The sequence below is a fragment of the Agelaius tricolor genome, unplaced genomic scaffold, assembly GCF_023055355.1.
Source record: "Agelaius tricolor isolate 1412-34295 unplaced genomic scaffold, bAgeTri1.0.p SCAF_42, whole genome shotgun sequence".
Lineage (NCBI taxonomy): Eukaryota > Metazoa > Chordata > Aves > Passeriformes > Icteridae > Agelaius > Agelaius tricolor.
Genome location: NW_027269302.1, coordinates 1,001,452 through 1,028,456, shown reverse-complemented (window position 1 = coordinate 1,028,456; position 27,005 = coordinate 1,001,452). Strand labels below are relative to the sequence as shown.

The 27,005-nt window shown below is 53.8% G+C and overlaps 2 protein-coding genes across 2 annotated transcripts in view; one reads left to right on the top strand and one right to left on the bottom strand.

Moving 5' to 3' along the window:
- Positions 1–27,005, bottom strand: part of LOC139603901 (zinc finger protein 154-like) — a 488,962-nt gene that overhangs the window by 21,692 nt on the left and 440,265 nt on the right. The window lies entirely within an intron of this gene.
- On the top strand, positions 3,593–4,816 carry LOC139603894 (zinc finger protein 436-like). The gene has a single exon (XM_071454897.1). It carries the CDS (start codon positions 3,595–3,597, stop codon positions 4,585–4,587), a length of 993 nt encoding a protein of 330 aa, XP_071310998.1. The 5' UTR covers positions 3,593–3,594; the 3' UTR covers positions 4,588–4,816.

Below are 27,005 nucleotides of genomic sequence, written 5' to 3'. Positions count from 1 at the left end.
TCCCTCTCTTGGAACAGGGTATTGCCTGTCCTGGTTGCTTTAATTTGTAGAGGCTCCATATCTAATTTTCTGTATTTCCCTGGGGCTGCCCACACTTCTGGGTTCACTTCAGCATAGGCCTTGTCAGACTTTTGACACAGAGGTACAACAGAACTAGCCTCTGTATCCCTTTTTACAGTATTAAAATCCAGCTCTCAAACTCCTTCCTAGTTAATTACAATCACAGGAGGAAGAAAAAGAAATTCATTTATTTCAAACCTATCCCCCACAGCTTCTAATAGTGGTTGAACAAATCATACCTGCTCATCTTTCCCACTCATTCCCTTAAAAATTAAAATATTCCTTTACTATTTTCCCCTTTAGGTCTAAGATTCAGAGCAGATTGAGAGGCCCCTGTGTCCATCAGAAAATGCCTCCTCTCAAAGCAGACCCACCTGAATGTTCTCAAGGGCTCCAGTGTGGAGGGTCCCTGGTGTGATGGGAGCTGTGACAGCCCTGCCAATCCATGTCCATCACGGGCTGGACTTGCTGGTCCTGAGGGTGCTGCTGTCTCTGCTTGCAGTGTCCTTGTGCCCTGCAGCTGGAGCCCTGATTCCTTGCCAGGGGCTGTTTGGGTGGGCTGTGCCCTGCCGAGGAGGGCAATGCCTCTGCCGGGTGCTTGTGGCCGAGCCGTGCCCTGGGTGCCGGGGCCCCCTTGGGCCCTGGGGCTGATCCCTCAGGGGCTGTAGGAGCTCTGCCCTGGCCTTTGCCTTCAGCTTGGCCTTTTGCTGCTCCCTTCTTGCACTCACCTGCTGGGCCTTTGTGCCCAAGTGCTGCAGGGCCTTCTTCTGCCCCTCCTGCAGCCCCCCTCAGTGCCTGTGGGTGCTTGTCTTGCTTTACAAGACAGGTGTCTGCTTGGGAAGGCAGAAAAAGCCTCTCTTGGAATGGAGAATGCAAAGCCCCTCCCTCTTAATTTTTAGGATAGTGAAATCAAGGGGCTCTCAGGCAAAGATATGGGATTAGGAATAACGGTTCTTTACTAGTGTGTATAATATAATAATAGTAGTGTGTATCAACAGCTCCGGCAGTGACAACAAACAGAGCCCGGAGCCGGTCCCGGCCTTTCGGCTGCGGCGCTTTCCCCTTGGGTGCAGTTCCGGGCACGGCCGGCAGGGGCGCCGGTGGCTCCCGCGGGGCGGGGCAGCGCATCCCTGCCATGGGAACCTCTCTGAACGGCAATAGAGCAATCCCTTCACCTAACTCTTTCACTTTTTTACCTTCTGTAGCCTTTCTCCCGTGTTTTGGGAAAGAATTTGGAGAGGGCTGCCTTTTAACTGAGCTCCTAGTGTTTCGATAAGGTGCTTCCTGTAGAGAGAGGGATTTTCCCTGAACAGCCGGAGCTGTGGTTACCAAGGGGACGTAACTCAGAGCAGGAGGGGTCAGGGGAGGATATCCCGCCGAGGCTCGGTCGGAGTGTGGGCAGGGTGTGCTGCCGGAATCGCCAGAGGGGGATCTTCCCGTGGAGGCCGAGCCGGAGCGTGGGCAGCCCCCACATGGCTTCTGGCGGCTGATCCGGCAGCTCCCGGCAGAGAAAAGGCAGGTGGGAGACCCCGGCAGCAGCAGCGGCGCTGCCCAACGCAGCTGGCACGGGCAGGGCAGCCGGGGATGGGATGGCTGGGACCCGCCCTCGGTGCGGTCGGCGCGGTGACCTCGGCCCACGCGGCAGGACAGAGCAACCCCATCTTGCCCAGCATGGCCGGCAGAGCGGCCGCGGGCCGGGCAGTGGGGCCAGGGCACACAAATTCACCGCCAGCGCCGGGGCAGGTGGAGCTGCCCTGGGCAGTGAGCCCGCACCTGGGATGGAAACCGGGGCAGGCGGAGCTGAGGCGGGCAGCGAGCCGGGACCCGGGACAGGCGCCTCGGCCGCCAACGGAGGGGGCAAGAGCTGCAGAGGATCCCACTCTCTTTCTGACTTTTTCTCTTCTTCCCCTCCCTTTCATTTCCCCTTTTTATTTTCTTGTTTTTTTCCTCGGGTGTTTCTGATACTTCAAAGATTTTTATTCTCCTAAAATCTCCTGTCTAACATATGGCATCTTCTCTTTCTTCTAGATTAAATGGGTTTTTTTCCAAATAAATCCAGAACCTAACAAATCTAAACTTCTGCTTGGATATTTTGTAATGGTCGACGAGCTAACTCATGACCTCCTAATGTTGTTTTTCTCATCACCTTTTTATTTATCCTTTGGCAAATTAAGCATCTTTCAGTTACTTGCTTTGCTACACCAAAAATCCCAGTGCACCCAAAATTCCTTAAAAATGATCACACAAAGCTTGAGTACGCCAGTGGGGTTTCTGATGCACGTCTTCTAATCTTTTCCTAGTAAGCACATTTTATTAAGTAATTGTCTTCCATGTAGAAGTTTCTATTTCCCTGATTTATCTTGTTCATTTCCTATCTTGTTTAATTCTTTTTTCTCGGCTTCCCTAAACTTTGGAATTTGCAGTTCTTCCTCGTTTGGAGTGAATATTAACATAACTCTTCCAGCTCCATTTTCTGCTGCATCCTTAGCTTTGTGATGTGCCCCCAGTTTGCCCAGTTTGCCTCTCCTTTGGCCCGGGCCGGGTTCCCCCCGCCCGCAGCGGCTGGGAGCAGCCGAGAGCCCCGCGCTGCCCATGCCGACCTGTCCCGGCTCCATCGCTGCTCCTGCCGCGGGCTGCGAGGGCTGCGGGAACGGGGCACCGAGGGTGTGGCTGCTGCTGGGGGAGGAGGAGGAGGGAGGGAAGGGCAGGGATGGAGGGGGAGGAGGAGGCGGGGTAAGCGGGGAGGAGGAAATGATGGAGGGATGGAAGGGGCGGGATGGAAGAGGAGATGGGGGTGGGGATAAGACAGGGGAGGAGGAGGAGGGGGGATGGAAGAGGAGGAGCGGGAGGAGAAAGAGCAGTGAAGGAGGCGGGGTTAGGGGGGAGAAGGAGAGGGAGGTGGAGATAGGACAGAGGAGGAGCGGGAGGAAGAGGAAGAGGAGGGACAAAGGCGGATCAAGGCTGAGCTGCGGGAGCCACGCGGTCTCGATCCCTGCCTGAATTTGCAGCCCCCACCTGTGGGATCATCGCCCCCCCCCCCCCCCCCATGGCTCCGGTGAGCGGGGAGGGGGAGCCCGGCCCGGATATCCCGGGGGGTCCCTGGGTTGGGTTTTTGGGGGGATGTTTGGAGAATGAAGAAGTCCAAGGCTGAGCGGAAAAGGCCCCTCGGGGGGACATCGGGGGGTGGCGGGTGGCGGCTGCGGGCAGAGGCAGCCTGGAGGAGCAGAGCCCTGTGTGCCCCAGGAGGCCAAAGTGGGGAGGCCAGAGAGGGGGGAGCGCCGCCATTGGCGGGAGCCTCAAGAGCCTGGAGAGGGGCAGGGGGGACTCCTTGGAGCCGCTGCAGCCCAGAGCAGAGAATGAGGGGAGAAGGGAGCCCGGGAGCCCAAAGAGCCCCGGCATCCCGAAATGGGGAGAGCCAAGAGGGGGCAGTGCGTCCCCAGAGACGGCCTGGGGGAATCTCGTTGCCCTTGCCTGTGGCACGGAGGCAAATCCCATGCTTTCCTTGTCCTTCCTCGCCCAGAGCAAGAGCTGAGCATGGAGAGCAGGGAGGACAAATGCCCGCGGCAGAACCTGGTGGCAGAGGCCGTTTTGAGCGGCTCCACGGCGCAGGAAGCCAACGGGGAGGAAAAGGCCCGGAGATGCCGCACGAGGAGGGGCTGCAAACGCAGATGGCGGGGATGTGAGGGGGAAAGAGGCAGCCTGGGCCGGGAAGGCGGCCGGAGATGGAGGCAGAGCTCGGAGCTGGTGCTCCATGAGCAGCTCCATGATGGGGAGAAGCCCCACACGTGTGTGGAGTGTGGGAAGAGCTTCAGGTGGAACTGCCACCTGATCAGGCACCAGAGGATCCACACTGGGGAACGGCCCTACGAGTGTGGGGAGTGTGGGAAGAGCTTCAGAGATAGCTCCAGCCTGATCAGCCACCAGAGGAGCCACACAGGGGAGAGGCCCTATGAGTGCTCCAAGTGTGGGAAGGGGTTTCAGACCAGCTCTGATCTTCTCCTGCACTATCAGAGTCACACAGAGGAGAGGCCCTTCCAATGCCCCGACTGTGGGAAGCGATTCAAGCGCAGCTCTGACCTCGTCAAGCACCAGCGCATCCACACAGGGGAGAGGCCCTACGAGTGTGATAAATGCAGGAAGAGGTTTCAGACCAGCTCCCATCTCCTCCAGCACTATCGGATTCACACGGATGAGAGGCCATTCCGCTGCCCAGACTGTGGGAAGGGATTCCAGCAGAACTCCACCCTCGTCACCCACCGGCGCATCCACACTGGGGAGAGGCCCTACGAGTGTGATAAATGCAGGAAGAGGTTTCAGACCAGCTCCAGTCTCCTCATGCACTATCGGATTCACACAGAGGAGAGGCCCTTCCGCTGTCATGACTGCGGGAAGGGATTCAAGCTCAACTCCCACCTCGTCACCCACCGGCGCATCCACACCGGGGAGAGGCCCTACGAGTGTCCCCAGTGTGGGAAGAGCTTCTCCAGCAGCTCTCACTTGACCCGACACCAACGGAGGCACCGGTAAGGGAAGCCCTGCGAGTGCCCCGAGTGCGGGAAGAGCTTCGTGCGCTGCTGCAGCTCCATCCCCCACTGGAGGAGGCACTTTGGGCACAGCCCTGGTCACTCACATTCCCTGTGATCCATGTTGGGAACACACCTGCCTGCTTGTCCTTTGGTTTGGCCTGAATTTTTTTCTCTTCTCCATGTGTTTCCACTCCAAAAGCCAAGAGGGATGAAGCTGTCACCTCAAAACCACTCAAATCCCTCTGAAAATAACTGAATTTTAACCCAAAAAGGCTCAATCCTTCCTCAAATTTCTTGTTCCCTCCTCAAAAAACCTCAATCCCATGCTAAACTCTCCATTCCACAGCCTCCAGGGTGAGATGGGGTTAGAAGGGGACTGGGAGAAGTGGGATCCCAATTTGGAGCAATGGGATGGGGATTGTGTGGGGCTGGGTGTGTGGGTTGTATTTGATAGCAAATAAAACTTTCAGTGTTAGTGATTTCTGTCCCGTTCATTTTCAGTCAGTTCTGTTTGCAGAGTGCCACCTTTTCATCTGATTCAATTCTTATAAAAGTCCCATTTTTTAAATCATCTAGCCTCTAACAATTAAAAAACCAATATCCAAATAAAACCACGCACCCCCAATAAACCTTTTAAAAATAATTTTAATTGTTTTGGAGTACTTAAGGATGTTATTAAAGTTTAATTGTTTGGTTGAAATGTCTGAGAAATTGTAGTGGTGTTTGGTTTTGTGTTTAGTATATTTGTAATATGAATTGTTTTACTAAGGTGTGTTAGATTGCTTGGTAGTTTCTTTAGATAATTTTATCTAAAGTACATTAGTCATCGAGTTAAAATTTTCAAAAGGTATTTCTTGATATATAATTTGTTTATTTATATACATTAGTAATATTATAGTAATAGTTGTTGCTTTGGTTTGAATCACTGTTGGAGTATTGTAAAGAAGAGTTGAGATTTTTATATTTTATTTTTATTATAATTTTTTAAAGTTCAATTATTATTTCTTTGTTTATAATTTTATTGCAGTTTGTTGAGGGGATAGGAAGGAAGTTCAAGGGCAGGAACATTTTTTCCTGGCTGGGAACTGGAATTCCAGACCCTGGGAGTGTGTGCAGGACCCCACAGACTGGGATCAAAGATGGGCTGGGATCAAATACGGACTGGGATCAAATATGGACTGGGATCAAATATGGGCTGGGATCAAATATGGGCTGGGATCACATGGATGGGGATCCTGTGAATCAGAACCCTCCAGACCAGGATAGCCTGAAGTGGGATCAAATATGGACTGGGACTGTATGGACTGGGATCCCAGGGACTGGGACCATATGGATCAGGACCACACAGACTGGGATCAAATATGGGCTGGGACTGTTTTTTAAAGTAACTTTGTTCTATAGTTTTTATTTCTGTTGTTAATTAAGCTCAGTGAAATAGCTGCTTGTGTTAAACTGCCTGCTTGGATGGGATAACATCCAATGCACCCAGGATGAGGACACCTGTACAGATCTGCCAACTATCAGCACTCCCTGTCTGAAGGCAGAGTGCACCAAGGCCCAAAACTGGAGGTGATAAAGAGAAGGAGCCAAAACCACAGCCAAGAAACACACATGCTCTGAAAAGGCAGACCCAAGGAGGGGCCATGTAAAATCATTCCTGGAATATGTAAAGTAGTTTATGGGTATGCATGAGGCTCTATGAATATGCACCAGGCTGATGTAAGGGGAAAGGTATTTCAGGGCAATGCAGATTCCTTGGTTGTGGTTTTAGTCCATTTTTATCACCTCCAGTTTTTGGGCTTTGGTCTACTCTGACTCTGAGAAATTGAGGTTTTGGGATTTTTAGTATGTTGTGGATGGAAGCAAAATGGAGGGCACAGTGTTTCATCCTGGGTTTCTTCTTCATGCTTCTTCCTTCTTCTTCATGGGTTTGGGTGGCTTTTTGTAATTGGGCAGAAATTCCACATTGCAGGCTCTTTGGGATCAGTTATTGGGTTAAAAGGGAAAATAATCTAGGTGTCAGTTCTTAATTGGATAGTTTAGTCTTAAAAGACCTTGGAACAAGAGATTGTTGGCCATTTTGTGCCTTCTAATGAAAAGCTGCTGAACTCCCAGTAATGAGGCTGTTTTACTGATAAGAAATAATAAACACTTGAGTCTGAACATGAATTATTGTCTCAAGTGCCTTCAATCCAGAGCCAGTGAAACCAACAACTGGTACCCCACAGCTTGAGGTAGTGGCAAGGCAGAACTTGTTCATGCTCTTTTCCCCTGGTGATTTTCTACTCCCGTCCAGACTCTGATAGCAAAGCCGTGCTGGTGACACAAGATTGACCTTGGCATCCTGGGGCACTTTCTGGGTGGGTGTTTGAATCTGCTTTTCCAGGCCTCGGGCTGAGCAGGGTGAGGCCGAGGCCTGGGCCCCTCCAGGCGGCGCCGGGAGCGCCCGGGGCAGCGGCGAGGGGCGGCCCTGAGGGGCGGCACAGGGGGCATTTCCCCCGAGCGGGCGGGCGGGCGGGCAGGCGGCGGGGAAAGGCGCCCTGGGCACAAGGGCAGGCACAAGGGCCCCGGCTCTCTGCAGTGCGGGCGGCCCAGCGCCAATCGCTGCTCCCGGAGCCGCTGCCAGGGCCGGGTCTCCTCCCCGCCGCTGACCCTGCACCTGCAGCGCTGCCTCCGCCTCTGCCGGGCTCCCCGGCACGGACGGCAAGGACGTGGACACGCTGCAGCCGGGCCCAGCAGGGACACCCAGATGGTGCCGGGGCTGCAGCTCCTCTCCTGCAAGGAAAGGCTGACACAGCTCGGCTTCTTCAGCCTGGGAAAGAGACCCAGCCTTGATCCAGCTGCGGCCTTCCAGTACCTGAGGGCAACACACAAGAAAGCTGGACAGGGACTTTGTACGAGGGCAGGCAAGGACAGGACAAGGGAGCATGGATCCAAATGGAGAGAGATTAGGTTTAGGTAAGGGATTCAGAAAAAAGGCTCTCCTGGGACAGGTTGCCCAGAGAAGGTGGGCATGTCCCGTCCCTGACAGTGTTCAAGGCCAGGCTGCATGGAGCTCTAGACAAGCCGGTCCAGTGCAAGGGGTCCCCAGCCACAGCACGGGGGTTGCAGCCATGGGATTTTCCAGATCCCTTCCAAGCCAAACCATGCCACGACTCCATGATTCTGGGATACTTCCCCTCCTCATCCTCTGGCAGAAAAAGAAACTTGGCCCCAAGTTCTACACTGCAGACCATGTCTTTTGGCAGCCTGCAACTGTGTCAACAGAGGATGAAAAGAGATGACATTACTGACACGATTTTCCTTTTCTATTTGAAAAGTAAATGCTCTGCTCCTGTCCACTCTGGCAAAATTGTCAGAAGAGGCAATTGTTCCCCATGAAAAGCTTGGTCTCATACAAAGAAGAAAGAAGCCAGAAGCCAACAGTCTTCGTTATTGCTACATTGTTTTCTTTGGTTACTTCTCTAATAGGAATGACTTTGGGGTGTGATTTGTTTGTTTCTCTCTTTCGTTCCTGACCGCATCGCGGTCCCCCCGCAGCGCAAGGGCGCCCTTGTGCCCCTGGAGCTGGCGCTGCTGTGGAAGGTGTCACGGCCTGGCTTCCCCGGCGTCGTGCGGCTCCTGGACTGGTTCGAGGTGCCCGAGGGCTTCGCACTGCTCATGGAGCGTCCGCAGCGCTGTCAGCACCTCTGGTACTTCCTGCACGAGCGGCGGTTCCTGACGGAGCCCGTGGCGCGGGGGCTGTTCCGCCAGGTGCTGGAGGCCATGGGGCACTGCAGCAGCCGCGGCGTCCTGCACCGCCACATCAAGGCCGAGAACGTCCTCGTCGACCTGGCCACGGGTGAGGCGAAGCTCATCGACTTCGGCTGCGGCACGATCCTCCAGGACACGTTCTACACCCGGATGTCAGGTGAGCCCAAAGTCGGGGCCCAGCTTCGCAGTGGAGTTCCCCCCTTGGCTGGCAGAGGGGAAGAGGGAGGGAAGGAAGGAGGGAAGGAAGGAGGGGGAATCCATCTTCAGCCAGCTGCAGCCAAGTTGCTTTTTGGCAGGGCAGGGGCTGGCTATTGTGGAACAGGAGCTGGCTGGGAGGGAGGGAGCAGCATGGGCCTGATGAGCTGCGCCCGTGTCCCATAGGAACGCCGGAGTACAGCCCACCGGAGTGGATCCTCTTTGGCTGCTACCATGGCCAGCCAGCCACCATCTGGTCCCTGGGCATCCTGCTCTATGAGCTGCTCTGTGGGCACCTTCCTTTCCACACCAACGAGGACATCGTCTGTGGCCAGCTCTTCTTCATCTCCCGGGTGTCTCAAGGTGGGGATGCGCCTTCAAGGCACGAGGGGAAGAACGGGGTTGGGAGGGGCAGCTGGCACATAAGCGTCCTGCTCTTGCAGCTGGTGAGGAGGTGGATCTCCTGGGCTTAGCTGGAGGAGGTGGCACCTGTGCCTCTGTGCTGGTGTCCTCTGCAAGAGAGGATCGATAGGAAGCTTTTGGCTGCAGCTCCGAGCACTCCTGGTGTGGCCTGGGCACTGTGGAATGTGGGAGAGCATGGACAGGAGCCTTGTCCCGCTGAGCTTTGTGGACAGTTGGCTGGCTGAGAAAGGTCACGTCGACATAATACCCCTGGTTAAGCAAGAAGGAGACAAGTCTAGGAGTCAGCAGTCAGTGTCCATATAAGGCAAGGACATTGTGCCCTTGATGCAACAACAGGCTAGGGAAGAGGCTCTTTTGCCAAAAATATGAAGAATAGTTTCAACAGAATAACCACAAGAATGCAGAAGTAGGCATAGTTGGCCAATAAGTAACTAAGCAATAATGAGCTCTTCTTTGCAATATGTATGAGCTTTATTAACACCAATATAAATATGTGTGACTCTCAGTAAAGTTTGAGACTTGCTGATCAGTCATATTGCATGCCACATTTCTCCCGCCGATCCAACACAAACCCAAACTCCAGCCCTGGGATACTCTATAAAAACCCCACGGCCCTGCCTTTGCCCTGTCTTTCGGGGGTCAGAAATGGACTCTGGAGCTTTCTGAAACCCAGACCCGTCTCGTTTGTTCCCGGCACCGGCAGCTGCAGCCTCCCTGGACACCATGAACTCTGGAGAATGGGGGCAGCCAGTGGGGACAGGTCCTGGACTGCAAGATAAGTGTGTGTTCTGTTTGCCATCTGTCAGTGGTGGGGCAGTTATCTTCTGTTCATTGGGCAGTTTCTCTCTTCCACAACCAATCCTCCCTCTGGGGAGGTGTGTTCCATTAATAGGCCATTAATTATTAATTATTAATCTTCTGGTAATGGGCCACTGAGTGTCACTGCATGGCTGATTAAATGACATCATCCCATTGGGAGATGCTCCGCCCAGGGGGAGGAGCCAAGCATTCCTACCTGGATAGAATCTGAGATTTGGAACACTGTAGGCAGCCTTTTCCTCCTGGATTCCCAGAGGAGCAGCTGTCTTTCTTCTCCACGGGATTCCCAGAGGATCAGCCTTTTCCTACTGGATTCCCAGAGGAAGGAAGATTCCCAGGCCCATCTACAGCAGCCCTGGACCTTCAGAGGAAAACTCCACCCTTCTCCAGGATCCCTGCTCCAACAGAGCCACACCTGGCACTGCAGGAGGGCTGCAGCCACCACTGAATGGGACTGCTGCCAGCACCCTGACCCACAGGGTGTCAGGCCCTGTTCTGACTCTGTCAGTGGGGTTTTTTTCGTCTGTACTACTGCATTTATATTTTTAATTTTTCCTAAAAAAGAACTGTTATTCCTATTCCCATATCTTTGCCTGACAGCTCCTTAATTTCAAAATTATAACAATTCAGAGGGAGGGGTTTACATTTTCCACTCCAGGGGAGGCTCCTGCCTTCCTTAGCAGACACCTGGCTTTTCAAACCAAGACAATAACAAAGTTACTTGAACACCACAGATAGAAAATCCATTTTAATCTCTGCAAAAAGCCAATATTATGTGTCCATAACAATAAACCTCTCGCTGAGTGATGGTAGATGTCAAAGTAACTTTGTTCTAAAGATACAGTTTTTATTTCTGTTGTTAATTAAGCTCAGTGAAATAGCTGCTTGTGTTAAACTGCCTGCTTGGATGGGATAACATCCAATGCACCCAGGATGAGGACACCTGTACAGATCTGCCAACTATCAGCACTCCCTGTCTGAAGTGAGCTACACTTTGGTAACATCTCATGTTTCATGCATGCAGTGGGTGACCAGATGATTTAAAATGCTAATGAAATAAACTAGAAAGATTTAAAAATGCTCATAAAATAAACAAGAAAGGTCATTTATGTTCCTCAAAATAACAACAACAACAACAAGTTCTGGTTTAATGAAAGGTGGAATCTGTTGCTCTTAAGAGCAAAGATTCATAGCTGGAATAAAGAGTGTTCAGCCCAGCTGTTTCCACTATGAGGCCGTATTTCATCCCCCCTGAAAGTCCTTCATGTTTGCACAGAAAACTCTCCCTGCACAGCCCAATAAATTCCATCACTTCAGCTGGCCAAACAACCACTGTGGTCAAGTGGGGTCTGAGCAGCTTCCAGGATCCCAAGCAGCTTCAGAAGCTTCATTGTACACCTCCTCTTCTCCCAGTGAATACCCAGCACCACCATCACTGTGGACCCATAGCTATGGATCACTGGCCTGGCCAGCACAGGGCTAATGTTTGCATCAGCCAGGAGGAGCTGCTCTGCCTGCCTGTCTGTCTCAGCCTCAGCCCTGAGACCCCAAATGCCTCCATTCTGGCCCAATCCTTCCTGGTGCTGAGCATAAGAACTCGTGCAGACAAGAGCAGGGAGGGAATCTCCCCAGCCGTTTATCACCTCAGCAACAAGACCTTGGTACCAGGCTGTTATCTGTAGCAGAAAGCAGCAGCAGGAAGGAGACACCAGATCACCAGCCCCAGGCCATGGCCCTGGTGCTGTCCTTACCAGTGATCAGTGTCTGCAGCTCTCCAGGAGCTCAGGGAGCAGGGATGCTCCTCACCATCTCATCTTACCCATGCACCCAAAGCCACGGCCAGCTGTGTGCTCCTGCCCACCAGCACATGCCAAGGCACAGCGTGGGATTCTTGGGGAGGTGTCCTCTGCAGGGCCAGGAGCTGGACTTGGTGATGCTTGGGGGTCCTTTCCAGCCCAGGATATTTTGTGATTCTAAGGCTTTGGCCAGCCCAGGTTTCAGCCACCTCCCTGATCCAGGTGTGATTGACCCCAAACCAGATCTTGCCTCTGTCTACCCTCCAGTGCAAGGAACATGTTGCATCTACCCCAGACCCCTGCTTGTGTCTGATGGATCATGCTGACCTTTTCAACATATTTCTTGGAGTATTAGAAAACATTATCTGACAAAAAACAAAAAAAAACAAAAAAAAAAAGAAAAAAAAAAAAGAAAAAACAAACCAAAAAAACCAACAAACCAACCAAAACAAAATCAATTTGGGTAATGATGGCCTTTTGTTCCAGCTTATCCTGCACCAAACTCCACAGATGGAAACTCTGAACATTTCCCAGACCTTCACAGCAGAGCTTGGAACTGTCTCTCTGATTTCTTGGTTGTTTCATGACACGTGCATTTCTCCTATATAATCCCAGTGTTTTGCTTAGAAGCCATATTATAACTGGGAATCAATCTTCTTCATTTGAACATCTAGGACAGATTCACACATCATTTCACCATTAACTAGGAGAGACTCAGCCTTGCAGATCTTTCAGGTTTTAAGCCTGGCTGTGTTGTTTCAGTTCTTTGCTGCTGCTTGTGTTTTGTGAAAAAAAAAAAAAAAATAACCAGACATTTGGACTTTCTGTTGTGGCTTGAAGAAGAACACAGGTTGTTTCATCGCTGTTGTGAGACATGTGTTACCCGGCTCATTAATTCACAACAGTTCTTGTTTTCTCTGCCTTTTTTCACGCTGATGTGATACATTTGTGAAGTCCAGGGTTGTACTGCAAGTGATTAATGCTGCAGTAAAGTCTGATAAACTGAGATTCCAACAAAAAAGTGTGAAAAATGTAATCTCTAAAGTTCTGAAAGCTCACATCTGACAAAACCCATAAATCACCCCAGAGGCAGTCATTATGGTGAGTTACTAACTAGATTATGCAGCTGCATTTGTCATCATTTCCCATTACGTAGAGAATAAACCTGTCAGGCTGATTTATGGCAGAGGGCTCCACAAGATGGGAACTGGCACCTGTACTGTTCTGTGGAAAACGATGAGAAATGCTGGCTCTGCAATCCCTTTGTGCTCAAAGGCCACGCTGGGCATTTCAGCTGGGCTGGAAGGTCTGGCTGGGCAGGGAACAGGCAAGAGGCACTGCTGGTGTGAGCTCCATGTGCTCACTGGGGACACTAGGAAGATTCTGTTCATCCAAAGAAAACCACAAGCAGCCAGTGCCTGCTAACACAGCAGTGCGACTCTGTCCAGAGCAGCTCAAATTCTCTGCCAGAACCACCCCCCTGCACCTTCTTGATCTGAAGGGGACTAGAAGTGGTTTCACTGCAGTTCTTTATTTCTGCTGTCTGATAATGGGAAGGTTTCACAGAAGTCTTGGATGGACTGGATCAGGGAAGAGTCAAGCAAGAAAAACTGAGCAACCATCACCCAACCCCACTGACAGAAGAACAAGTCCCATTAGGAAAAGCACCTCAGGTGTTTTCATAGTTGATATTATGTATCCTACTCAACATTATTGATTATAATCTTTTCCCTTTGGAACCTTATCAGAGGGGACTTCTGCCTGCTTTGTGAAGGGAGCCCCTGGGGCCCATCCCCTCCCAGAGGGGCTGCACTTGCTGCCTGCCGGGGCTTTCATTGCTGGGCCCACTGGGAGCCCCTGAGCTGGGCTGGGCACCAAGGGCAGGGCTGGCCCGGCTGTGATGCCTCTGGCCCCTGTGACACCAGGGGCAGCGTGTCACAATGGGGGCAGCTGGAAAAGGCCCCCGCAGGTAACGCGGGCCCAGCACAGCCTGGGCAAGCGGTGAGTGCGCACGTGGCGGGGCTGGGCCGGGCCAGGGCCGGGCCACAAGCGCCGCACCCGGGCCTGCATTGTCCCCCTGCACCCAGGGCCAGCCCCTGGGGCCGGCGCCTTGGCCGGGGCACGGGGCTGCTGCTGCTGGCCCACTGGCACAGGCCCTGCTGCCTGCCAGCTGCCCGGGGCCCTCTGCTTCTGCCCTCACAGCCCTGCGCCTCCGGGCCTCACTTCAGCCCCCACAAGCTCCCTTGGCAGCCCCAGTGAAAGCCTTGTCTCTCTCCTCCTGCAGACCATGGCGCACAGAGCAGTCCTGGCTGGGCTTGTGCTGCTCCTCTTCCTGTTCCCACTTTCCGTGGTGGACAGATTTCACGGGGATGGGCAGCCCCGTGCAGAGGAGATGAAAGCGGCCCCCCCAGAGCCAGCTGAGCCTGGCTGGGGACCCTGGCTCCTGGCTGCCTTGCGCTACCTGCACCAGCTCTGGCAAATTGCTCAGCCGCTGCTCCTGCTTTTGGGCTGGTGGCTCAGGCGCAGAAGGGCAGCCACGAGGCAGAGAGCAGCGGCCCAGAGAGCTGAGGAAAAGGCCAGAAGGAGGAAGGTGGAAAGCGAGCGGAGAAGGCGGCTCCTTAGGAAGAGATTCAAAGACATGGAGCAAATGCGCCGGGCCACGAAAGAAATAGAAAAGCAAATGGCCAGGCTGATTGGAATGAATAGGGATACAACCAGGATGCTGAAGGTAGGCAGGGCAGGCTTTTGGAGGAGCACAGGCAGTGGCTGTGTGAAGAAAAGCTTCCTGCTGGAGATGCTCTCTGGGCCGGCCAAGGCGAGCCGCACATCTTTGTGAGCAGCCGGCGCACAGAGCTGCGCTTGCTGCCCAGCACAGCCCTGTGCCGGGGCACAGGCTCCGGGCTCCTGACACACCCTGCCCCTCTGCCCTCTCTCTCCTCACGGGATCTGTAGTAACTGCATCTATTTTAACCCTTTCCCATACAGAGGCTTTGCATCTGCTCGGAGGAAAGCACCATCTGAAGGAATCGGGCCCAATGTTTGGAGATTGATTCAAATTCTTCAATAGTTTTGAAATATTTAAAATGTTTTCTTTAAAAATAATTGTCTTTAGCAACATTTTCCAAACTTTTTATTACTATAATGTAGATTAATACTCTTGTAAGAGATCATAAATATTTTAATAATAAGTAGGAATAAATAATGGCACTTTTCCTTATATTACATAGAACTTACAATTCACCAAAATTACCAAGAATTATTGCAGTTAAGCAAAACTGAAGTATACTTTATTTTTATCTAAACCAGCAAATGTTGCTTAATCTCCATGATCCAATAATTATTTTGTGTCTTGTTTAATATTCATATATACAGTATATAGACTGTTGCTACGAATGCCTATAATCACAATTGGTTAATTTAAATTACACTCTCTGCCCTCCTGTCTCGGGAGGGTGACTTCCCTCAGGCAGCTGCAGTCCCTGTCAAGATGCAATAAAGGCAATGCCTGAACAAACGCTGTGTCTGTGAGTGTCCATGCTGGACTCAGGTGTCAGCTGTGGGGAATTCCTGACACAGGGGCACCACAGCAGCCCTTGGCCATGCAGAGGCTCCTTTCCTCCCCTGCAGCAACAGCTTCTCCTTTGGTGCTGTGATCCAGCCTCTGCTCTGCGCGATGCCAAATGCAAGAAAACCACGAGTGCCAGCACTCAGACTGTCACTCGGGTCCCTGCAGAGCTCAGGAGCCACCATGGCTGTGTAGGTGTGGAACCTGCAGTGGGCCATGACAGCAGGGACAGCAGGGACAGCAGGGACAGGGGGACACAGCACAGCAATCACAGCCCGGCTGCCCTGGGACAGGCCCGGCAGGCAGACAGGACACGGGGCAGGCAGGAGTCCCCATCCTCTCTGTGCCCTCCTGAACACAGGCACATAAGGGACAGGGGCAATGGGGACACAGCCGGCCCCTCTCCTCTGGGAATATCCCACCTGCCCAGGGGCCCTGACAGAACGCAGGGGCTGAGGCTCTGCAAGGGGAACCCAAGGGTGAGCAGGAGGACCTCCAAGTTACATCTGCCCACATTCTGCATGCAAACTGCTGCGTGGAGGAGAAAACCAGAGGGGCCTTGCCACAGCAGATCCCATCTGAGGGTAGGTGTTCTCTATTCCTGCACACGGGTGCCCCATGGAACATGGATTTGGTGGTTTGACAGGAAATGTGTTTTTTGGGATGCTGTGTTTTTGGCCAATGGATATTCACACTTTACTATTGGCATTTAACCTGGCCATTAGGACATGGATCCGCCTCTGAGAACACAGGGGTTAAAAGCAGAGCACTCGTGGGGGAAGTTCTCTTGGGTTTCCGTGGGGAAAGAGTTCGGGTCTCTGCCCCGGCCCAGCTGCTGGCTGGGCGGGCGGAGGGGAAAAGCCATGTGGCCGGGAGAGGTAGGCCTGACCCCGGGGCTGGAAGGGTGGAAGAGAGAGAGAGAGACACCGGGAGCCATCGGGCAGCCCCCCGGGAGACAGAGAGAGAGAGAGAGAGAGCCGGTGCCTGGGACTGTGACCTTGAACCTTGATAAACATGGGCCTGTGCCGGCAGCACGGCTGGGACGGAGAAGAAGGGGGGGTGCAGCCAGCCGCTTGTAGGAGCTTTTAACCCCTTTTTGGAGAATGAGAACTTTACAGAACATTGGCCTCTCCTAGAAGAGAGTTGGAGTGGAAGATGAAGAAGGAAATGGGCAAGTGAGAGAGGTCTGGGCAAGTGAGAGATGTTGGAAGAATAGAGAAGAATCTTAGTGGGAAGAGATGATGGAGTGGCTTTTGCTGGACTCTTTTTGTACAGCCATGGACAGAACCATGTTCCTTGTGACACAGAGACTGCATCCAGGGGGAGGCAATGCCTCAGGACCAAGAGGGTTCAGTGTTGGTGCCCCTCGGCCCCAGGGGGTGAAATATGGGGGGGACAGGTGTCCCAAAGGAGAGACTGTGCCCTTTTTGGATTGGGACAAAGCATCCTTAAAAAGACAACCCTAGAAGCAGCTCTGGTCCATGTTCAGTGGTGAGAGCGCTGGACATGAAAGGAAGAGGTCCCCATTGGCACAAGAAGGACTCCTTCTCCTCTTGATGAACTGAGGATTGAGTATTCTGAAGGGTGGTGCCAGACTGAGAGTCGATGATTTGGGGGATGTGTTGTGTTGGGAATTTGGTGGGGAGGAGGAGGAGATGTATTTGTGAAGTTTTCATTTTCCTTGTGTGTTTCTTTTTTTTTTCTTTTTTCTTTTTTTCCTTTCCCTTGTAGTTTAGTTAATATTTTTTTTTCCCAAGTGGGAGCCTGCTGTGCTTATTCCTGGTCCCATCTCACAGCAGAAACCAGGGAGAGGGTATTCTCATGGGGGCACTGGCATTGTGCCAGTGTCAAACCATGACACAGTGTAGGGGGTTGTGCTGCTTAAGGGGGAGCCAGGGGCTGCCTCAGCAGTTCCTACTCTCATCTGGTCATTTGGGTTGGCCTTGACATCCCAAGTATGGCTTTGTCAGCCTCAGACGCAGGAGAGGGGTTTCATTCTTCACTTCCATGTATCCACAAGCCCTGATTTTGACAATAATTCAGAAATTTGGGGAAGAACAGACAAATGAATTAAACAGTGTGGCCAAACAGATGAAGAGACAAGGAGATGAGCAGCAGGGTGCTGGAAAGGAGCCCTGCTCTGAGGCTGATCCACTCCTCTGTGCCCCTCGGCAAGGCGGGGAAGGGGCTGTAAAGCCCCGTTTGAGCTGAGAGCACGAAGCAACTGCAGTTCCCCCCATCTTCCGAGGGCAGAGAGAAGCGAGCACGGCGCGGAATTGCAAAGCACAGCCCTGCAGCCCCGCGCTGCCCTCTCCCTCTTTCTCCATGCGCGCAGCCCAGCGGTGGCCACAGGGCAGGGTGACCCCGCCGCCCGCGGCCGCCCGCACCCGGCACAGGCGGCGATCGCCAGCCCCCCGCAGCATCTGGGGCTCAGGCTGCCTCTTGCCGGGCACCTCATCGCTCTCCATCCATGGTGCTGGTCCGGGATGAGCCTGCGGCCGCCCAGAGCAGCATCTGCCCGCGGCAGGAGCAGCGCTGCCGGCCCCGGGCTGCGAGCGGGCGGCCCCGGCCGATGCTTCCCGAGCGGCTGCAGGCGCTTGGAGTGAGAAAGGAATGTTCTTCCTGTGCCGCCCCATCCTCTTTCAGAGCCCTGCGTTTCCCAGCCGGCCGGATGATTCCCTTCCCAATATATTCTTCCCTTCAGCTGTCTGTCACTATTTCAGGGGTTTCTCTAGCCTGTAGTAACATAGTCAGTCTTTATGCTGGCTTAGGGGAAACATTTCCCTACAAGACTCAGAGCTTGAGCTCATCTCCTTGCCCCAGTGAGGGATTCACCTGCAAAGTGCACGCAGACGCCTCTGTGACTTTTTTGGATGCAGCTCTTGGAAGAGGCTGCCCAGAGAAGCTGTGGCTGCCCCAGATCCCTGGGAGTGCCCAAGGCCAGGCTGGAAGGAGCTTGGAGCAATAGGATAGTGGAAGGCGGTGGAATGAATGATCTTTAGTGTCCCTTCCCACCCAAACCATTCTGGGATTCTGTGATTTGTCTCTGCTTAGGCATGTCCATGCGGACACCTGAGACTTGGGCTTTCATGCCACCCTTTCCCACTGGAGTGGCAGGAAAGGGGCTGGCTTGGTGGTCTTTTGAGTGCTGCTGAAATCCAGACACAGCAGCCCTCACCCTGAAGAAAGGCAAGGCTGTTCCATTTCCTTGTTACTGCTGCCAGATTTTGGAGCCTCATTCTCTGCAGCCAGAAGAAGAAACACTTCACCCACTGAGTGGCCAGCACGGAGGGAAGGAGAGCAGCTGTGTGCTGGTGCCTGTCCTCTGCAAGGGGACACACTGTCACCCTGCCCCAGCCCTTGTGAGCCAGTCCCTGGAGAGCTGCTCTGGCCATTGCCACAAGCTCCTGGAGCTTGGTCCAAGGTTTGTTGCAGTGCAATGGATGGCTAGACGATGGCTTAATAAACTGAAGACCTAAGAAGAATTAAAAAAAAAAAATTAGGAAATCAAGAAGAAACAAGAAGCATAAGAAGGGTTTAGGCCAGAGAAGTGATCTTTCCAAAGCTGGGCAAGGAAAGCTTCTTGATTCTGCAGGATCTTAGACTTGTGGATGATAAATGCATTTCTGTTTGGTTCAATTCTGACTTTTGCTTTCAGCATGTGATGATTTTTAACCAAAAATATGCCAGAAACTGAACTGCACTTTTGCTATCCTGCACAGGCTCCCCCCAGATCCTCTCTACAGCATCACTCTGAGCTCTCAGTAGTGCTGTTTTAGGCATAGAAACATTTGGTGTGTGCAGGTGCTGACAAAAACAGTGGGGAAGTCACAGGCTAGGCTCCAACAACTTGAAAGCTCTGTTTTACAGTGATCACAGTGACCTTCCATGGGTGAGAGAGAGGAGGTTTGAACCTCTTCAAAACATCCACTCCAAGTGCAGTTTCCCAAAGAGGAAGATCTTCCCTGGGAGCCTCGCACAGGGTGAAACACTCTTGCTGCAGCTGAGGGCAGAGGTTGTGTTTAAACAGGAGGGTGAGGAGCAGGCTCACTCAGCCATCCCATGTGCATGAAAAGCAGCTCCAGAGCTTCTGGTCGGATTTTTCAGCAGCTCACAGGGCCATGGAGTTGCTGGATGTGTTTTTGTGACCCCCCTCACCCAGAGCATGAGCCCTCTGCTCATTTGGCAGAGAGAGCAAGTGACCAAGGCATCTGGTGGATCTTCAGGGTGAGCTTTGAGAGCAAAGCCCTTGGACACACACACACACACAAAGGTGGTGCCTGCCAGCAAAAACCTTGGATTTTTTTCAGTATGGGAAGATACATCTCAGGATTGGCTCATTCCCACAACCTCAGCACAAACTCAGAGCAACACAGGGGAGTACTCTGAAAAGCATGGGCTTTGCATTTTGGGCACCTCTCCAAGCCCATGTGAAGGATTCCCTGGGGAATGTACTCCTGGCTCCATCCATACTGACTGCACAGTCACTCCTGGCATTGCCACAGCTTGCTTTGTCCAAGTGTGGGTGGCTGTGGCTTTTGTGTCCCAAAGGGGACAGTCCTCCACTTCATAGCTGTGTTTTCTTCACTGAGTGGATTATTTGCTTCACTCCTGAGGTGAAAACCAGCGTGCATACAAAACAGGCAAAATTGGTTTGGGGAATAAAATCAGGGAATGATGGGGTGGAAAAATGGCAAAAATAGGCAGAAAACTGGCCTGGTACTATCAATGTAATTCTTAGGGCTAAGAACCAGCAGGTGACAAACAGGTGCCGTTTTTCTGGGATAAAAGGATCCGTGCCACTTCAAATAGCATAAAAACCTTGCCTGTGGCTGGGTCTCCATGGGCTGTGCCTCTCTCCCTTGAAGCCATCCATGCGGGAGTGTGACAGCACCAAGGGCAGTCCCAGGTGTCCCTGTGCCTCATGTCACTGTCCTTGGCAGGCCAGCTGTCCCCTTTGTGGCCTGGCATGTGGCACGGGGGGCTCAGAGCCCGGCAGGGCCGTGCAGCCGGAGCAGCAGGGCTCCCACCGCCCCGTCCCGCAACGCTTTGTCCTTGGCTGCCGCTCTCGGTGCGCGGACAAAGACCTACGAGCCAACAGGAATCATCCTTTGGAGTCTGCACTGACAGCATGGAGAAACACTGATGGGATCATTTAATAAAATCCACACTGTTTCCTTGGGGAAGCTGAATAAACAGCGCTATCAGGAGCTGCCCCAGCCAGCCCTTGAAGGCCAGCAGTGCGTGCTGCTGGGATCGTGCTCCTTGCACGCGGAGGGAGGCAGGGAGCTGGATCCAAGGGCTCATTAATCAAACGGGAGTTTAGCTCTGCTTTGGCCCACATGGAAGCCGGGATGCTGCACAAACACACCCTTCCCTTTGGCTGTGAGCTGGCCACCTCCTCAGGCCAGCTGCAGGTGAGGGATGCACAGAGGAATGTGTGACACCTCTTGTTTGCATTCCCCCTCACATCCAGGGAGGAGCCCGGGTCCCTCTGGGGCTGGTCCTGGCTGAGAATCCCCCTTGCTGCTCTTTCTGTGGAGAGCAGCTCAGTTAATCCGTGCCAGCTTCTTCTCCTCCTGCCCACTGTTGTCTGGGGACTGCCAACCCCCCGTCCCTGCTTGACACGTTTGGAGTCAGGCTGGGTGTGGACGTGTTCATGGAATCACAGAATCCCCAAATGGTTCAGGCTGGAAAGGATCTTAAAGCTCATCCAGTCCCACCCCCTGCCACAGGACACCTTCCAGCATCCCAGATTGCTCCAAGCCCATCCAGCCTGGCATGGAACATTTCCAGGGATGGGGCAGCCACAACATCCACACCCACAAATATTAAGGAATGTTGGACTTGAGACAGCACCTAAATCCATTCCTCCTTTATTAAGCTGATCCTAAGATGCATTAGGATCCAGGGGAATCAAGGAGTTCTCAATGCCTACCCTTGTATCTCCGTTCTTGGAGTCATGTCACTGAGAATTTCAGTGTTTGCTTAAAACTTTTCTCAGATAAGGTGTGAAGCCTGAGATCACTTTCAAGACTCAAAATTTTGCTCTCAAGAAAATTAGCTTTTAAAAAATGCCGTGGTTTGAGCCAGTGTCACAGTTTCAGGGAGTTTCAGGCGAGGAGTCCACAGCCCCATCAGTGCCAAGCCTTCCCTTCTAAGAACATCTTCCCCCCCTTTTCCTCCTTTCCTAATAACCTCTCATTGACCTTATCATAAAGCAGAGCACTGGGGCTCAGGAGCTCAGTCCCTGGGTAGGGACCGGGTGCCCGAAGCTCGCTCGCTCATGCCAACGCCGCAGGGCTGCCATCTAGCAAGCATGGTGATTATCACCTCTATAGTGATTGCAAGCTCTTAGGATTTCAGCTTTGCTTGCTAGGTAGTGGTGCCCCGGGCTTGAGGCTGCAGCAGACGGAGAGAGAGGAGAAGGAGAAGGCGCAGGCTGTTCCACGGAGATGGCTTTGTTTGGGGAGGTCCGTGAAGGGTCTCTGCTCTTCTTCTTTCCCGACTAATGGGGTACAGTATGCTTCTTTTATAGGGTTGGAAAGGATCCAAGCTTGACCAATGGTAAGGGGTTAACATGACATTGCCTTATAGGGTTACAGAGATAGGTTAAGGGTGGAGGACAGGAAAACAGAAATTTTCTTTTGCTGTTTCAGCATTCCTATTGTTCATATTCTCCATGGTGCTTTTCCCAAACTTATGGGGTTTACTACACTGGGGAGAACTGGGACCACACTGGGGGCAACTGGGAGTGAGTGGGATCATACTGGGAGGGACTGGGATCATATGGGGAAGGACTGGGACTAGAGCAGGGGCAACTGGGTCCAACTGGGACCATCCTGGGAGTGTCTGTAACCATAGGGGAGTGATGGAAGCACACTGGGAACAGCTGGGCCCATGCTGGGAGCAACTGGGATCACACTGGGGGCACTGGCATCAGACTGGGAGTGACTGGGAGCAACTGGGATTGGACTGTAAGTGACTGGGATCATACTGGGAGTGGCTAAACACATACTGGGATTAGAGTGGGTGTGATTGGACCCTAATTAGGGGTTACTGGGAACTACTGGGCCCATGCTGGGAGACAACTGGGGACGTAATTAGAGCAACTGGGGGCACATGAACAGTGCTGAGGTGACTGGGAGTGCCTGGCAATGACTGCCAGAATGTTCAGGGCAACTGGGATAGACTGGGAGGGTCTGAGACCATACGGTTGTGGGACTGGGAGCAGACTAAGACCAGACTGCGAATGTGCTGGGGGAACTGGGAACATGCTGGGGACAAGTGGGAATGACTGCGGCCCTGCTGAGAGAGACTGGGATCATACTGGGAGTGCCTAGGACTATGCTAGGGACAACTGGTAGAACTGGGAACACACTGGATCAAAGTGGGAGGAACTGGGAGCAACTGGGACCATGCTGGGAGAAAATTGCATCATCATAAGGAAGGACTGGGAGGGACTGACCTCTTCAGGGAGTGACTGGGATCATGCAGGGAGGCAGGGGAAGTGACCAGGATTATACTGGGAGTGCACAGGCCCATACTGGGAGTGACCAGGCTCATAGTGGGAGTGCCCAGGAAACTGGAAGCACATGGGGGATCAACTGGGCTCATACTGGGAGCAGCCACTGCTGGCACCTGGACCACCCGATATCCCCCCGAGGGCCATCTGTGGCTTGGCTTTGGAGCCCTGCCAGCTGCAAACATCCCCCCAAAAAACCCCAAACTCAGGCACCCCCCGGGATATTTGAGCCGCACTCCCCCTGCCCAGGCACCTGCAAAATGGAGGGCGATGCTCCCAGGGCTGCGGCGACTCCTTCTGAGGACATTCTCCCTCTCTTCTTGAGCTGCGGGTGCTCAGCCTCTTCCTCCCTCCCTCCTCCTCCTCCGTTCCCGAAGGTCGAACCGTGAAGGAAAAGGGGGCGAGGAAAGGGCGGGAACTGTGAAAAGGGGGCAGGGAAAGGGCGGGAACCATGAGGGGAAAGGGGGCGGGGAAAGGGCGGGAACCGTGAGGGGAAAGGGGGCGGGGAAAGGGCGGGAACTGTGAGGGGAAAGGGGCGGGCTCAGGCCAAGGGCGGCAACTGTGAGGGGACACTCTGGGAGGCGACACCCTGCAAACAGAACTGCAACGGACTGAACGTGAACGGGAAAGAAACCAGTAAGTCTGAGAGTTTTATTTGCTGTCAAATGCATCCCACACACCCAGCCCCACACAATCCCCATCCCACCACTCTGAGATCCCACTTCTCCCAATCTCCTCCCAGCCCCATCTCAGCCTGGTGGCTGAGGAATCGAGTTTGGTATGGCATTGAGTTCTTTTGGGGTAAGATTGAGCTGTTTTCACTGGGATTTGAGTGGTTTTGAGGGGACAGATCCATCCCTCCGGACTTTTGGAGTGCAAAGAGATGGAGAATAGAAAAAATTAACGTGAAATTAAAAGTAGAAGCAGCCAGGCGTGTTCCCAACATGGATCACAGGAAATGTGAGTGACCAGGGCTGTGCCCAAAGTGCCTCCTCCAGTGGGGGATGGAGCTGCAGCAGCGCACGAAGCTCTTCCTGCACTCGGGGCACTCGCAGGGCTTCCCTTACCGGTGCCTCCGTTGGTGTCGGGTCAAGTGAGAGCTGCTGGAGAAGCTCTTCCCACACTGGGGACACTCGTAGGGCCTCTCCCCTGTGTGGATGCGCCGGTGGGTGACGAGGTCAGAGTTGTACTTGAAACCCTTCCTGCAGTCTGGACAGCGGAATGGCCTCTCCTCTGTGTGAATCCGATAGTGCAGGAGGAGATGGGAGCTGGTCAGAAACCTCTTCCTGCATTTATCACACTCGTAGGGCTTCTCCCCAGTGTGGATGCGCCGGTGGATGATGAGGGAGGAGTTGCGCTTGAATCCCTTCCCACAGTCGGGGCATTGGAAGGGCCTCTCCTCTGTGTGACTCTGATAGTGCCGGAGGAGATGGGAGCTGGTCTGAAAGCTCTTCCCACACTTGGAACACTCATAGGGCCTCTCCCCTGTGTGCGTCCTCTGGTGCTTGATCAGGCTGGAGCTCTCTCTGAAGCTCTTCCCACACTCCCCACACTCGTAGGGCCGTTCCCCAGTGTGGATCCTCTGGTGCTTGATCAGCTCGGAGTTCCACCTGAAGCTCTTCCCACACTCCACGCACGTGTGGGGCTTCTCCCCATCATGGAGCTGCTCATGGAGCACCAGCTCTGAGCTCTGGCTCCATCTCTGGCCGCCTTCCCGGCCCAGGCTGGCTCTTTCCCCCTCACATCCCCGCCATCTGCGTTTGCAGCCCCTCCTCGTGCGGCATCTCTGGGGCTTTTCCTCCCCGTTGGCTTCCTGCGCCGTGGAGCCGCTCAAAACGGCCTCTGCCACCAGGTTCTGCCGCGGGCATTTGTCCTCCCTGCTCTCCATGCTCAGCTCCTGCTCTGGGCGAGGAAGGACAAGGACAGCATGGGATTTGCCTCCGTGCCACAGGCAAGAGCAACGAGATCCCCCCAGGGCTCTGCTGCAGCCGGGGGCCCTGCTGGGCTGGGAGATGGAGCAGCACAGAGGGGAAAGGGGCACTGACTTTCTCCTCACCTGCCTCAGTGTCCCGGAGCATCTTCCTCTTCCTCGCAGCCTCCCAGGGATTTGCAATGGGAAATCCTGGTTTGGGGAAAACAAGGGATGAGCACGTTTGTAGGAGCGTCGGCGGTAGCACGGTCTGGATGGACGGAGACGAGAGATCTCTGCAGCCAGGTCATGGAACTTGCGGTTTATTGCAAAGGGCCTGGGTGCAGGGCCCTGCTTGGAGCTGCCAGCCACAGCTTGGAGCAGGCCTGAGAGAAGAGAGGAGCAGAGAGGATGAGAGGGTGAGAGAGTAAGAGGGGAAGAGTGTAAGAGTGTAAGGTTCCCGTTACAATACAATAAATCTTCTTCTGTGTTAAATATTCTATTTCTCACTAACCAGTCCAGTACAAGATACAAATCCTTTAGCATTTACATACAGCCTGTAAGAATCATTACATCACCATACTGTGTTACATTTAAAACCCTAAAAACACCTCTTTGGAGCCCTTCTGCTGAGCTAGTAGGGTCTGCTCTGACCCTTGGACCTGTCAGCAAGCAGAGGGAATTGTTTCATCAGAAGGGGATTACCTTCAGTCAGGCCACACCATTGTTTTCCTTTTGTTCAGTAAATAAGGTATCTAAAAGCTTGCTTTCATTCCAATCTTGCTTAGAGTTTCTATATTCTCAAAAGCTTTTGAGAATATAGTAACTATAAGCAAGATTTGAATGAAAAGCCAGACAATAATATTTATAAGGCTTTCCTGTTCCATCTACGCCAACACACGTTGAGTTTGAAGGTCTCTCTGCCCAGGTACATCTCTAGTCCGGCCATGTGGGCTCCAGAAAAACCTCCCAAACACCAAGATTCAGCCCTGAAAAAGCCTCCCAGGGGTTCCCCGTCCCTGGTGCCTCCCCTCTGGTGTTCAGGGGTTCCCCCCTGTCCCAGCTGCTGGGGTCACCCTTGCATTGGGGGTCCCCCTTCTCCTGGGTGCCCGCCCTGCCCAGGCTGCTGGCAGTGCCAGCAATGCCAAAAGCTCCCCCCTCTTGGCTCTCCCCATTTCGGGATGCCGGGGCTGTTTGGGCTCCCAGGCTCCCTTCTCCCCTCATTCTCTGCTCTGGGCTGCAGCGGCTCCAAGGAGTCCCCCCTGCCCCTCTCCAGGCTCTTGAGGCTCCCGCCAATGGCGGCGCTCCCCCCTCTCTGGCCTCCCCACTTTGGCCTCCTGGGGCACACAGGGCTCTGCTCCTCCAGGCTGCCTCTGCCCGCAGCCGCCACCGCCACCCCCCGATGTCCCCCCGAGGGGCCTTTTCCGCTCAGCCTTGGACTTCTTCATTCTCCAAACATCCCCCCAAAAACCCAACCCAGGGACCCCCCGGGATATCCGGGCCGGGCTCCCCCTCCCCGCTCACCGGAGCCATGGGGGGGGCGATGATCCCACAGGTGGGGGCTGCGAATTCAGGCAGGGCTCGAGACCGCGTGGCTCCCGCAGCTCAGCCTTGATCCACCTTTGTCCCTCCTCTTCCTCTTCCTCCCGCTCCTCCTCTGTCTTATCTCCACCTCCCTCTCCTCCTCCCCGCTAACCCCGCCTCCTTCACTGCTCTTTCTCCTCCCGCTCCTCCTCTTCCATCCCCCCTCCTCCTCCTCTGTCTTATCACCACCTCATTCTCCTCTTCCATCCCGCCCCTTCCATCCCATCTTCTCCTCCTCCCCCCTTACCCCGCCTCCTCCTCCCCCTCCATCCCTGCCCTTCCCTCCCTCCTCCTCCTCCTCCAGCAGCAGCCACACCCTCGGTGCCCCATTCCCGCAGCCCTCGCAGCCCGCGGCAGGAGCGGCCATGGAGCCAGGCCAGGTCGGCATGGGCAGCGCGGGGCTCTCGGCTGCTCCCAGCCGCTGCGGGCGGGGGGAACCCGGCCCGGGCCAAAGGACAGGCAAACTGGGCAAACTGGGGGCTGCACATCCAAACTGGGCCTTGCTGGGGACCCTGCCTGGCCACTGCCAGCCCTTGGGGCTCCTCTCGGCACATCCGCCAGGGGGGAACGCACACAGGCCTGGGGGATCCCAGCAGTGGCAGCACTGCCAGGGACTGGGCTGCACTGGGATCGTACAGAGGGTGACTGGGGCTATACTGGCTTTGTACTGACATCAGACTGGGATTATACTGCCATACCAGGGCAGACTGTGATCACACTGATGGTTACTGGGATCATACTGGGAGCGAGTAGGAGCCTTCGGGGGGCAATTGACACCATGTTATGGGCAATTGGGATATACTGGGAGTGACTGGGATTATGCTGAGGGTGACTGGGAACAGCTGTGAAC

What these genes read in the sequence shown, in the direction of transcription:
- LOC139603894 (XM_071454897.1), top strand. Translation starts at nt 3,595, where the DNA reads ATGGAGAGCAGGGAGGACAAATGCCCGCGGCAGAACCTGGTGGCAGAG.